Raw genomic sequence first — 12,500 nt, 5'->3', positions numbered from 1 at the left:
GTCCAGTCTCACTTCCATTCCACAGTTCAGCATGAGCGTTTTTTTTCTGAAACATTCATGAGATAAATCAATAATAAATAGCAAAACAAATCAGAGCCGTGGCTTTCAGTTAGTTTCAGTTTGCAGCCGTTCAAACTGAATCTGTTCTCCCTCCTCCTGAAGCCCAGCAGGAGATCTGTCTTGAACTCGGCGGTGAGGCGGTGAGGTCGGCGCCGGTCGCTTGCAGCCGTTTAAAACTAAATGTGTTTTATGTTTTTGCTGCTGAGGAACAACAACCAGACTGGAGACACTCACTTCAGATCCAGTTTGTTTTAAATGTTGAGGTGTGTGTGATATTTAAATGACTCAGAGACTTACCGGATAGTCCAACACACATCCAGTCTGACCCACTCTGCCTCTTTATGGCCGCTGTAGCGGAAACGGAAATTCAAAACAAACTGGAACCTTCCAGAGGATCTGAGAGGAGCTGAAAATATTTATGTTTTTAAACATAAACTAAAAACCCATCTATTCAGTCTGGCTTTTATGTAGTGTTTTATAATTTTATGGTTTTAGCATTTATACTTATTTTATTTATTATCATTATTTTATTCTATTTTGTATTATCAACATTTTGCTGTTGATCATTATTATTTATTTTATTCTATTTTATTAACATTTTACTGTTTTACTATAATCAATTTATTTTGTGTAGTATTTCATAATTTTATTTTTATTGTTATTTTTATTGCTTGTATTATTTTTTATGATTTATCTTTCATTATCTTAACTACCCATCTTTTATTGTTGTCTTATTCAATTAACGTTTTGGGTTTTTTGGTTGTTTTGGTGTGCATTCGTCTCTGAATCCATTTTTAACATCCTACGTTTTGTCAGTCGCTTGTAAAGCACTTTGAATTGCATTTGATTTGTTTGAAAGGTGCTATATAAATAAAGTTTGATTGATTGATTGAAAACTACAACGACCAATTTCTCCACCGGCACTTTGACTTTCTCCATCTTTGTTGTTGTTGTTGTTGTGGGAAACGCTTCATCGTGATTGGTTGGTTGGTTGATCAGCTGGTCTGAGCCTCGGCCGCTGCAGCAGCCTCCTCCGTCCCGCAGAGCTCTCCTCGCTCCTCTCTTGGTGTTTCTGAGTTGTTTCTCACCCTTTTCTCACAAGTTTTCACTTTCAAATTTAAAGGGTTGAACATTTCTGCGTATTTAACATTTGGGAGAATTTCCCATTAGCAGCCTCTCTCTCTGTGGGTTCATTGTGCGTCATGTTGAAGGTGAGCGGAGGTTTTTAAATGAGGACAGCTGGTGAGGGAGAAAGGGCCGGAGAGGAGATAACACACACACACACACACACACACACACACACACACACACACACACACACATTAAACCTAAAGGCACTTTGTTTTTGTCAGGATGTCACTGTGCAACACAACTCAGTAAAACATCACAGAGTTTTGAACAGTCCCACAGTTTAATATTGTTGTTTGGCATTCGATAAATATAAAAAAACAAATAGGAAGTACCTTGAATGCAAAAAGTGAAAGGTTATTAATGACATCAATTACATTATTAGTCAAAATTATTACATCATCCAAAAAAAAAGTGACAGCCCAGTAATGCAACAACTGCAGAATAATGTAAAAAATATATATATATAAAAAAAAATATATATATATATATATCTATATATATATATAGATATATATATATATATACTGTATATACTGTACTGTATATATAAAAGTTATTACAATATCAGTCAGGAGATTTTATTACATTATCCCGCAATTTATTACATTGATGATTTTTATCATCGTTTTCAACTCACTCAGACCGACATTATATTACATTTTGACAAGTTATTACATTATCCGGCAGTTATTACATTATTGTTTGCTACAATGCTAGACATAAGCGCACAAATGAATAAAAGCGCATAAGTGAGCAAGGGACAAAAACTTCCAAAAAAGGCTGAAACAAACATGCAGCTCTTTTGCAGAAGGACTTTTATTTTGAAAGTCTTACTTAACGCATTGCACTTTTTGCATTCAAGGTGCTTCCTGTCTGTTTATTTTCTGATTTATCTTCATGCGCTCTTCTCTGTCTGTTCAGTCATGGTGGCTATCACTGCTCATGCTAACTACCCAGTTCTTCTTCTTCTTCTGTTGATTCCAAACGAACCGGAAACGTAAAACGCATCACTTCCTGTGTGGCAGGAAAGAGCGTCCAGACTCCGGCTGTTTAGAACTGACAGAGGAGAAGCTGCAGGTTGAGTCGCTGATGAGTTAGAGCAGCAGAACAGATTAATTAGAGGGAAATGTCACAGATTTCAGGTTGAACTCGTGTTTTCGGCAGATCGACTCGTCGTCCTGCTCGGCTGGTTTGGACCGGCTGAAGCTTTCACTGGTTTTCAGATTCGGGAGCCGCTGGCTGGTATTTAAATGTCACCCATTCTCCCTCTGTACTTCACACAGCCCAGGGCGCGACTTTCACACATCCAGACCTGATACACACACACACACACACACACACACAAGGCTACACCTGAGCATACTACACACACACACACACACACACACACGCAGAGTGATGTTGCACATCACAGCACCTCTCCAGAATAACGGTGAGTCATGTTTTGTTCCCTGCAGGCAATCAATTTAATCGGCTCTCATGGTGGGTGGAGTGTGTGTGTGTGTGTGTGTGTGTGTGTGTGTGTGTGTGTGTGTGGAGTGCACACCTGAGCGTGCTTGTGTGCTTTGTCTCCGTGTGTTTGTGTGCACATGTACCTGTGTGTGTGTGTATATGTAGATGAGTGTGTGCCAGTGTGTGGACAGTGTGCTTGCATTTGTGAGTGCCTGCAGCCTGTGTGTGTGTGTGTGTGTGTGTGTGTGTGTGTGTGTGTGTGTGTGTGTGTGTGTGTGTGTTGCTGGAGGTTGGCTGCTATTTAAGAATAAGTCTCCAGCAGTGAGTCACTCTGCCTCGGGGATGTTAGACTATTGAAACTATAGCTTGTGTGTGTGTGTGTGAGTGTGTGTGTGTGTGTGTGTGTGTGTGTGTGTGTGTGTGTGTGTGTGTGTGTGTGTGTGTGTGTGTGAGGAACAGAGTGTAATTGAAACTGTAAATGCAGAGTGTTCTCAGCAGCTGCCTCCCCTCTCTCTAAAAACTCTCTAAAAGCTTTTCAGGAAATGGGAAAAATCCTCAACTTTCAAACTGATGATCATGAATTTTTGAAATGACACAAAAACCTTTTTCCTTCTGTTCTCCAGCTCTGCTGCATTATTGATGATACATGAATTTTCCACAGATGCAGGATTTTTTATTTTTTATTTTTTCACATCGGCTCTTACACTCCTCACCGTTGGTTTCATGTCATGTTGGTGATCTGCGAACTGAAGCTTCTTCTACTGTTGCATTCATTGCAAGTCAAGTCAGTTAAAGCACCGCTAGACTGAGAGTTTTATGTAAAAATCCACCTTGTCAACTTTCCATCCGTTTTGACCAGAGGTGGGGACTCGAGTCACATGACTTGGACTCGAGTCACATGACTTGGACTCGAGTCACATGACTTGGACTCGAGTCACAGTTTGAATTCCTTGAGTCTTGACTTGATGCATGAAGAGAAGACTTGAGACTTGACTTGACTTGGGTTCTGGTGACTTGGGACTTGACTCTGACTTGTACTTTGATGACTTGAAAAGGTTTCTAAAGTCTTGACTTGAGATCTTGTGTTTGTGTAAATGACTTAGATTGAAAGTGATGAGATTTGTTCCAGCGGACGACTGAATTTAAATTCTGTTTTCTGAATTTGTATGGAATGATTGAATTTATTGAGTTGAAACTGATTATAGAAATCAAACTCATGATGCTCTTACCAAGTTTTTATCCTATTAAAACCATATTGCATTGAAAAGTCCTAGATATTTAGTTTTCTTTAAGGTATTAAATTGATACTGGACTCTACATTTAGACTTGAGACTTGACTTGAGACTTGAGCCTCAACACTTGAGACTGACTTGGGACTCGAGCAAAGTTGACTTGGTCACACCTCTGGTTTTGACAGACAGAAAGTTCAACCAGCTGAACTTTTTCTGGACGGACGGATCCGCCAGCGTCCGTTCAGCCAATCAGAGACGACGGTCCGACCGAAACAAAGATAGAACAGAGAAAGCCTGGTGGAGCGTTGGGATGACTGGAGGTTTTCAGATCAGTTTCTTATTGAGTTTATACAGTAGAGTCTGTTTCTTCTGTTTTCTATCAAGCAGCTCCGTTATGAGCAAAGCTTCCTGTTCTTCTGCCTCGCCGCCATGTTGACGCTCAGAACAAACCAACACACACACATCTATCAGCAGTAACTCTGTCTGTTTTCTGTTGGATCAGTGTGGCCGCTGCCTAACTCACAAATCTTTAGACTACATTCATTTATTCACAATGGGACAGACATGAAGTTAGTCTCTAAATGATTTTGGGAAACTCAGCCCAAAACTGCAGGATAATCCACAATCTACTGTAATTTAGTTTAATTATATATGAGAAATGATCAGATATGAATCAGAATGTGTAGCATTTTTAAACATCCATGTATTGTTGTCAAATGAATGTCGCAACCTGTTTACCATCTACCCAGGTAAGTAGCTAGCTTGTAGCTATCATATCTAATATACATTATATATAGATATATATCTGCAGTTTATATTATATCATATTTGATGAAGTCAAAAAGTCAGGATGAAGTCAGGATCTGTTGGTTCAGACTGCTGGTTTGATCCCTGTGGGGACAAATGTTCCTGCTGAAACCAGTCTGCAGTTTAATCTGATGGGTAAAGACATTAGCACTGCTTAGCTCTGCTGGTCTAAGTCTTGCTGCCAGTTTGGCCTGGTGGCCGACGTTGGTACTGCAGCCTAAAATTCACCAGCTGCCCAGAAAGCATTTTCCCCACAGCTTCAACATCACACAAGTCCAAAAAACACTTTGAATTATGTATTTTTAAATTGTAGCTTTAAGTCCTGCTGTTTTAGCACATGCTCAGTAGGATCTCTTAGTCAGCAGAACCTAGACATGATGACATCGCTGCTGAAATTACAGTCAGTAAATCTGAACACATTTCCCTCTTAACTTCATTCTTTATTGGTTTTAGATGCAAAGTTATCCAGCAGTAAATGAAAATAATCACAGTAGGTAAAATATTACAGTTCTAACAACATAATCAGTAATTTACATTTTACATTTTGAGAGTTTAACTGATTTTCTTATGCAGAGTGACTTACAATGAGTGCAACAGTAGAGAAAGCTTCAATTCCTAAATCACCAACATTACATGAAGTCTGAATCCAAAATGAAATCTCCACCTTTTAAATAAAGTGATATAATGATTAACAATGCAGAATTAAATTGATGGTACTTTTTAAAGGACTCTAGATAACTGAAGTCCTCGGTTGACAAAATGAAAACTCTTTTACAGACAGGATCGTCTGGATGTTGGAGATGTTGAACGACAAACTATGAGGTTCTGATTTATTTTCCCAAATGGATATAAAGAGTTTTGTAAATGAAGAGTTCAGCTGAGCCTGGATCTGTTGCTGTAAATATTAGAGTCAGTCCAGGATCTGCTGCAGTTTAAATGATTTAACTACAAAGAGAAGACGAGTTACAGTGGAGAGAAACTCTAAGAACCTGGAATAAAGTTAGATCAAATAAATTTAACACTTCAGATGAAGAACCAAAGAAGACAGGAAGAACTTTTACCTGCAGTCTAAATATAGAGAAAATTCACTTTAACAAAGTAGAGCTCATCTACTTTGAGGTAATGCAAAACTATTTTTGTTTATTTGAATGTTATAGATTATTTCAATATTTATTCATTTCATTTTTTTCCTTTGTTTGGGTTATATTATTTATATATTCTTTCTTTCTTGTGTTTTATTTGCCTTCAATAATCTTTTTAGCACTGAGATTTCTTTTAATGTTTTTATATTGTTTTGTTTTGTTTGTTATTTATTTTTGTTGTTATAGATGTCATCCACATCACCATGACAGCTACATCAACATTAGGACAACATGGGCACATGTTGATGACATCACAGATTAGAGAGTTGATTATATTCACTGATTCTATATAATGAATCCTTAAAATGTGCGGTATTCCTCTTATCAAAATGGATAGCTTCTGTACATAACATCATCATCATCATCATGAGAATCACCTACATCTTCATCATCTTCATCATCATCATCATCATCTCTAACTGTGCTGTTCCACTGTTACAGAGACCTTCACTGGTAAAATCTTCAGAGAGAGTTTATTCACAGTGCCAATGAATGGAAACAGCCTGTCAGTGAAAGTGTGTGTGAAGGTGTGTATGTGTGTGTTAGTATCAGGATCATAGAATGACAGCTTTCCTCTGTTCCAGTCCAGATGCAGTCTGATCCTCTGGAGCTTCTTCTTCACTGGGAGAACAGTGGCTGGATCTGATGTGGAGCGTGTTCGGTATTTACCATTTTTGAACATTATTGTCCATAATCCAGACTGTATGTTTCCCTTCCTCTGGACAGACTCTGCTGCCACACCCAGGAACCAGAATGTACTGTCTCCAACCTCAACATCCCAGCTGTGAGTTCCTGAGTTAAAGCCCTCAGATCCCAGGACAGAGTAGGAGGAGTCAAACCTCTCTGGGTTTTCAGGAAGCTTCTGTCTCACTCCATGTCTCACACTGGTCAGATCTTCAGACAGGATGAGTTCTGGATTGGCAGTATTTGGGTCCAGAATCACAGGACTGTAGGAGACCATCCCCTTCATCTTGTCCCAGACTGTGAAGCTCAGGTTGCCCAGGTGTTTGGCCTCGTCTATCAGAGCTCCTGAGACCAGCTGTGGATCCTCCAGCAGGGGGCGCTGGACTCTTTCCACTGTAGCCTTGTAGTTCTGCAGGAACGAGACGTCTTCAGCTCTCAGCTCCTTCTCTATGGCTCTGACTGTGTCTGAAAGAGCTGCTATCTCTCTGCTCAGACCCTCGATCTTCTCCTTCATCGTCCGACTCTTCTGCTCCTCTTCCTCCCTCAGTGCAGCGATCCTGGCCTCCTCTTCCTCTTGTAGAAACTGGTGAAGCTTCTTAAACTCCTCCTTAATCTGCCTCTCTGTGTGTCGGGCCTGGACCTTAATGTGTTCTGCTGTTTGATCACAGTTTCCTTTAACTTTATTAAAGAGCTCCAGTTTCTCCTTTAAGGACTTCAGTGATTTCTGAAGTCCTCTCTTGTGATCCAGTGCAGCTTCGTCGATGGGTCTGATTCTGTGGTCGGTGTGTGTTGTTGAATGCAGACAGACAACACACACTGTCTGCTGATGGTCCAGACAGAAGAGCTTGAGTTTCTCAGAGTGCAGACTGCAGAGAAGCTCAGATCCTGCTGAAGCTCTCTGATCTCTCTCCAGTAAGAAAGCCTCACACAGGTTCTTTAACACCAAGTTACGAGGTGGTTCACTCCTTGAAGATCTTCTGTTACAAAGTGGACACTCATGTGTTTGTTTCTCTGTCCACCAGCTCTGCAGACAGGCTTTACAGAAGCTGTGGCTACATGACAGGACGACAGGATCTTTAAAGATGTCATGGCAGACAGAACAGGAGAAATCCTCCTCTGATCTGGAAGACATTTTCTCTCTGAGTGAAGCTGAAAACAAACCAGACAGACCGCTCAAACAGGAAGTCGTGGCACCACTCCCTCCTCTAGAAAGTTCTCTGAAAGTTACTTTGACTTTGAGTTGTGTTTCTTCTAAAACTCCTGAGTCAGCAGCTGGTTGAAGTTTTCCAGTATTCCCAGTATTCCCTCCTGTAGCTGTCCTCCCTCAGTGGAAGTCGTGGGTTTGGTCTGAAGGTGAATCTTATCGTCTGTCTCTCGGTGTGTGTGTCTCTTCTCAGTGAGGAGTGAAGAATGACAACCTGTTTCCTGGTTTGTCTGAGTTGAGCTGTTTACTGTAATAGAGCGGAACTGAGTTTCATCCCACAGTGTTTCTCTCTCGTTGCTCTCTGGGTATTGTAGTCTGATAGAGGCTCCAGACAACTAGAGTTTGATTTGGATTTGAAGAGTTTGAATCCAAAATGAGATTTCCAAGAGATCTGTAGATGATGTGCGAGATGAGATGATGAACAAACAGTAATGATTTGAATCATTTTTTTCCAAAAATGAACTGTGCATTTGTATTTCTAATTCCGGAATACAATGATAATCCTGAGACCTTAATTCTTGAAAGGCATGTTGTCAAGTCATTTCTGCTTTCTGAGATTGGCTCCACTGGAGATTTCCAACTCACTGTGTAGTTTTCAGTAATATTTCTGATCATTTCAGTCTTAAATATGTTGTACTCTCTTAAACTTAGAGGCTTGTTTAGCTGAGGTTAAAATCTGGATGTCAGACAACTTTCCACTTTTAAACAACATTTGGGATATCGGTGAGGTTAAAATACCTGGTGTCCGACTCTGTATCTGACGCGGCTTTGGGGGGGAAGTTCCCTATCGTCACTCCCTGCTCAAACAAGTTCCTACCCTCTAATATGACCCACAGGAGCGTTTCCAACGTGATCTCACAAAAATACAACAACTTGGTTATGGTTAGGAAAATGGTTTGGTCAGGGTTAAATCCGGAAACGCTGGGAATCGAACCCCGGTCGCCGACATCGAAGGCAAACGTATACGCCCGTCCGCTATCCCCGACCACAACGCCCTTACTTTCCACCGTGTTATTTCAATGTTGAGAGAGAGAAACGTGACAGTCATGTGACGTGGACGCAGACCAACGCAGCACATTGTCGTCAGGTCGCTTAACTTTAAAACGTAACTATAGGTCGTAATAAGCTGCTTGTACAAACGACCTATGGGGTCATTTTTTGGGGGAGGACAGGCTCCCTAGACGCCATACTCAACTTCGTACATACATTAATTCTTAATAATCTGTTTATGTGAGTTGGCTGACTGAACTAATGTAGATGAGGCAGGTTGAGGGAAAGTGGGTTCACCAAAAAAACGAAATCACAACACTTCATCACAAAATAACGTATGGAATGCATTGAGCATCACAGATAGATGAGATCTAACAGTGGAAGAGGATTGGAGAATTTTTACTCCATGAACAAAATACAAAACTGTTCCTAAACTGGGGAAAAAGAGACAGCTGAGCCTCTTCACCACACACTCAGAAGAAGAAAGTCAGTTTACCAATGTCACTTTACAGGATTTCTGGATAATGAAGTCCTCAAAATTCAAACAGTTACCTCTTGTTGCCACTTGGGGCCGCCAGCGTGCCAAACTTCCCGGCACAGCTTTAAATGCCTAAAACGTTCGTGTAAAACGAGCGTGTCACAGTTTCCCCAGAAGTGTAAACACAGCAGCAGGGAGGACGGGGACGACGCTGTCAATAAACAGTCTCTTCATTTTCCCTTTCGGGAGGAACTGCCAAAATAAAAAAAGATTTCTTCGACAGAGTTTCTCTCGCTCTTCTGTGTGACAGAATCATAAATCCCAGAGTCTCCCGTCTTCCCAGTTTCCTCCACCTACTGACACAAACCGAGGGGAATATGGGATTTACAGCAGAGAATAACAGAGTTCAGCGCCACGCTCGTCAGCACACTGCTTCTTCTTCTCTCCACAGCGTCTAACGGAAACGACAAGGTGTATAAATGGGCCTGTCCGTTAAAATCCGAGCTGTTTGGAGGATTATAAACATGCCGAATTTAGCACAACACCCTACCGATTAGTAATGAAGTCTCACATTATATTTTCCGATGTGTGTTTTTTGATAAGCAAGGCAAAAACAAACTGCTATTTGCAAGTGAGTTACCGGTAAGGTTATGTTTAACGTTACTAGGATCGTATTATGGCTAGCTAGCTAATGATCCTAGGTTGTCTATTAGCATTAGCATTATATAGCTAACTTGTTAGCTAACGCTAGTGTTAAATGCCACATCACTAACGTAGCAAGCATTCATAACTCAAACATATTTAATCATGCACGACAAGAGTTATCACTTACACTTGGAGCGCCACTACCAGACGCCATGTTGAGGTTAACCTCTGACCTCCGGGCTACCGTGACCAGACGTCCCGGTTTGTCCGGGATTGTCCCGGTTTGTCCGGGATTGTCCCGGTTTCAAGATGGGTGTCCCGAGTCCTGACAAATATCTGTAAAACACTAAAATGTCCCGGTTTTCAACATTCACTACCAAATTGTCCCGGTTTTCACCACAATTAAAATAATAATAATAGTATTATACTTGTTTTCAGCGCTTACATAGACGTTTATTATGTTCTGTCCCGCTCATTATTACCTAAGCCAATCAAAAAACATCAACAATGCACCGCGCGTCTGAATTCAACACTGATTTGTCTGTATGTGTGTCAATCAATCAATGTGTCGTTGTCAAGGCTGTTGCTAGCCTGTGACGCTCGTGGCTCTGTCTGACAGAATCTGTCAGTACGCTAACGGTCAGCTGTCGTGCCGAAGAGAAAGTCGCTCTTTTCTAAAGACCTCCAGAAGGATTAAGTTACTCTTTTCTTCGTGAAGTAGCTGGCAACGAAAATGCTGCGTTCTGCACACACTGCAAGAGTACATTTTTGGTCGCGCACGGTGGAAATGCCGACATAAAAGATCATGTTAAGACGGCCAAACATAAGCGGTGGCTACAAGCTAGTAGTAGCACCGTTGCGACCTGCTTCAGCGGGGCAAACGCATGACAGTGACACGCCTATGGTGCGTGCATAAGCGCGTACATGTGCGCGTGCATGAACGTGCGGTGCACTTAAGGGTCCCGGTTTGGGGGTTTGAAAATGTGGTCACCCTACTCCGGGCAGCTCTAATCTGGTTCTAATCAGAATTGCAGACTGCGCAGATGTAACGCAAATCACACCCTCGAATCTACGCTCATGTGATTGGCTGAAAAGGAAGGAGACATCTGATTGGCTACAGATAATTCCCTGTTGAAAAAAATGCACTTGTGAATTGAGCCGCGGCAGAGGAGTCTCAAAACACCCACACACACACGACAAGCAGTTTGTAAATGCAGATTCGACAGTTTGTATATAAAGGTAACAACATCCAAATATGTTTTTGATGAAAATTGCAAATACTTTATAAATACATATATTTGTGGATTTCTACTACATTTATTTAAAACAAGAAATATTTGTGTGTGCATCAGAAATACATTTGTGAACCTTATTTTTTTATATGTGGATTTTTGTTTGTGAATCCTTCTGTGTGCATTCATTCCTATTGAGACTGATCTGACTCCATATCGCTCGGGATATGCATATGCAGAGATGGGAGACATCTTGAGTGTGTGTGTGTGTGTGTGTGTGTGTGTGTGTGTGTGTGTGTGTGAATGCAGTCAGATGTAGCACTTATGTCAGTCAGGTAAACTGGTGATTTATATAAATGAGAACAGAAGTAACAAGCTGACTCACTTTGACAACACACACTTCAGAGAGAATATCCAAACAGTGAGTGTGTGTGTGTGTGTGTGTGTGTGTGTGTGTGTGTACGTACTTACGCTGAAAGCAGCATTTTGGAAATTTTGTTGTCTCTGTGTGTGTGTGTGTGTGTGTGTGTGTGTGTGTGTGTACGTACTTACGCTGACAGCAGCTTTTTGCAAATTTTGTTGTCTGTTGTGTGTGTGTGTGTGTGTGTGTGTGTGTGTGTGTTAGAGGTGTTCTTTGATGTTCGTCTGCGGCTCTTCAGCTCCTCGCAGGATGAAAAGACGAGTTTTAAAAATCAGAAGCCGTTATGTCGTTCAGACGGGAGTCGATGTCGAACGCGTTTTCTCACTAAAAACATGAAACTCCCACTTACAGCCGCAGAGCCTGACAGCAGAGAACAAAACGGAGTGCGCAGGTGGCTCACACACACACACACACACACACACACACACACACACCATGTATTACTAACTTACCATATAAACCATTTCCTCTTCATTTACCATACATACAAACCGTTTAACCGCGACATCCTGAGACATTTGTTGCATGTCACTCTCTCTCTCTCTCTCTCTCTGTCTCTCGCTCTGTCTCTCTCTCTCTCTCTGTCTCTCTCTCTCTGTCTCTCTCTCTCTCTGTCTCTCTCTCTCTCTCCCCCTCTCTCTCTCTCCCTCTCTCTGTCTCTCTGTCTCTCTCTCTGTCTCTCTCTCTCTCTCTCCATCTATCTATCTTTCTAATAAAGGCAAAAATGCAAAAAAAAAAATAAAAAAATCTGGTAAGTCTTTTCTTTAGCTAATTTTAAATTTTGAGCAGCAAACCGACTTCTGATAAAAATATAAAATCAAGACATTTTCTCCACAAGAGGTTTTGGTCTCAGCAGCTAATTTCACTTCTTCTAATGTGTGTCCTTATGGAGATTTTCAAAATAACTGCCATTAACAGATATAACAGATAAAACACGGGGTTGTTTTCCTCGTGATTGACAGGTCAATAGCAGGCGGAGCTGCCGATGACCCAAACCCCGCCCCCTCCGCCTTGGCTCCGCC

General features: G+C 41.2%; 2 protein-coding genes across 2 annotated transcripts in view; both read right to left on the bottom strand.

The window, feature by feature from the left end:
* Window positions 1-12,500, bottom strand: part of LOC144542874 (nuclear factor 7, ovary-like) — a 443,231-nt gene that overhangs the window by 14,051 nt on the left and 416,680 nt on the right. The gene's annotated exons all lie outside the window — the stretch shown is intronic.
* LOC139932379 (E3 ubiquitin-protein ligase TRIM39-like) lies at window positions 6,196-7,640 on the bottom strand. The gene has a single exon (XM_071926156.2). It carries the CDS (start codon window positions 7,638-7,640, stop codon window positions 6,240-6,242), a length of 1,401 nt encoding a protein of 466 aa, XP_071782257.2. The 3' UTR covers window positions 6,196-6,239.

Source organism: Centroberyx gerrardi, chromosome 19 (genome assembly GCF_048128805.1).
Source record: "Centroberyx gerrardi isolate f3 chromosome 19, fCenGer3.hap1.cur.20231027, whole genome shotgun sequence".
In the NCBI taxonomy this organism is placed as follows: domain Eukaryota; kingdom Metazoa; phylum Chordata; class Actinopteri; order Beryciformes; family Berycidae; genus Centroberyx; species Centroberyx gerrardi.
The sequence above is the reverse complement of the archived record's forward strand: the minus strand, read 5'-3'. Positions and strand labels throughout refer to the sequence as shown.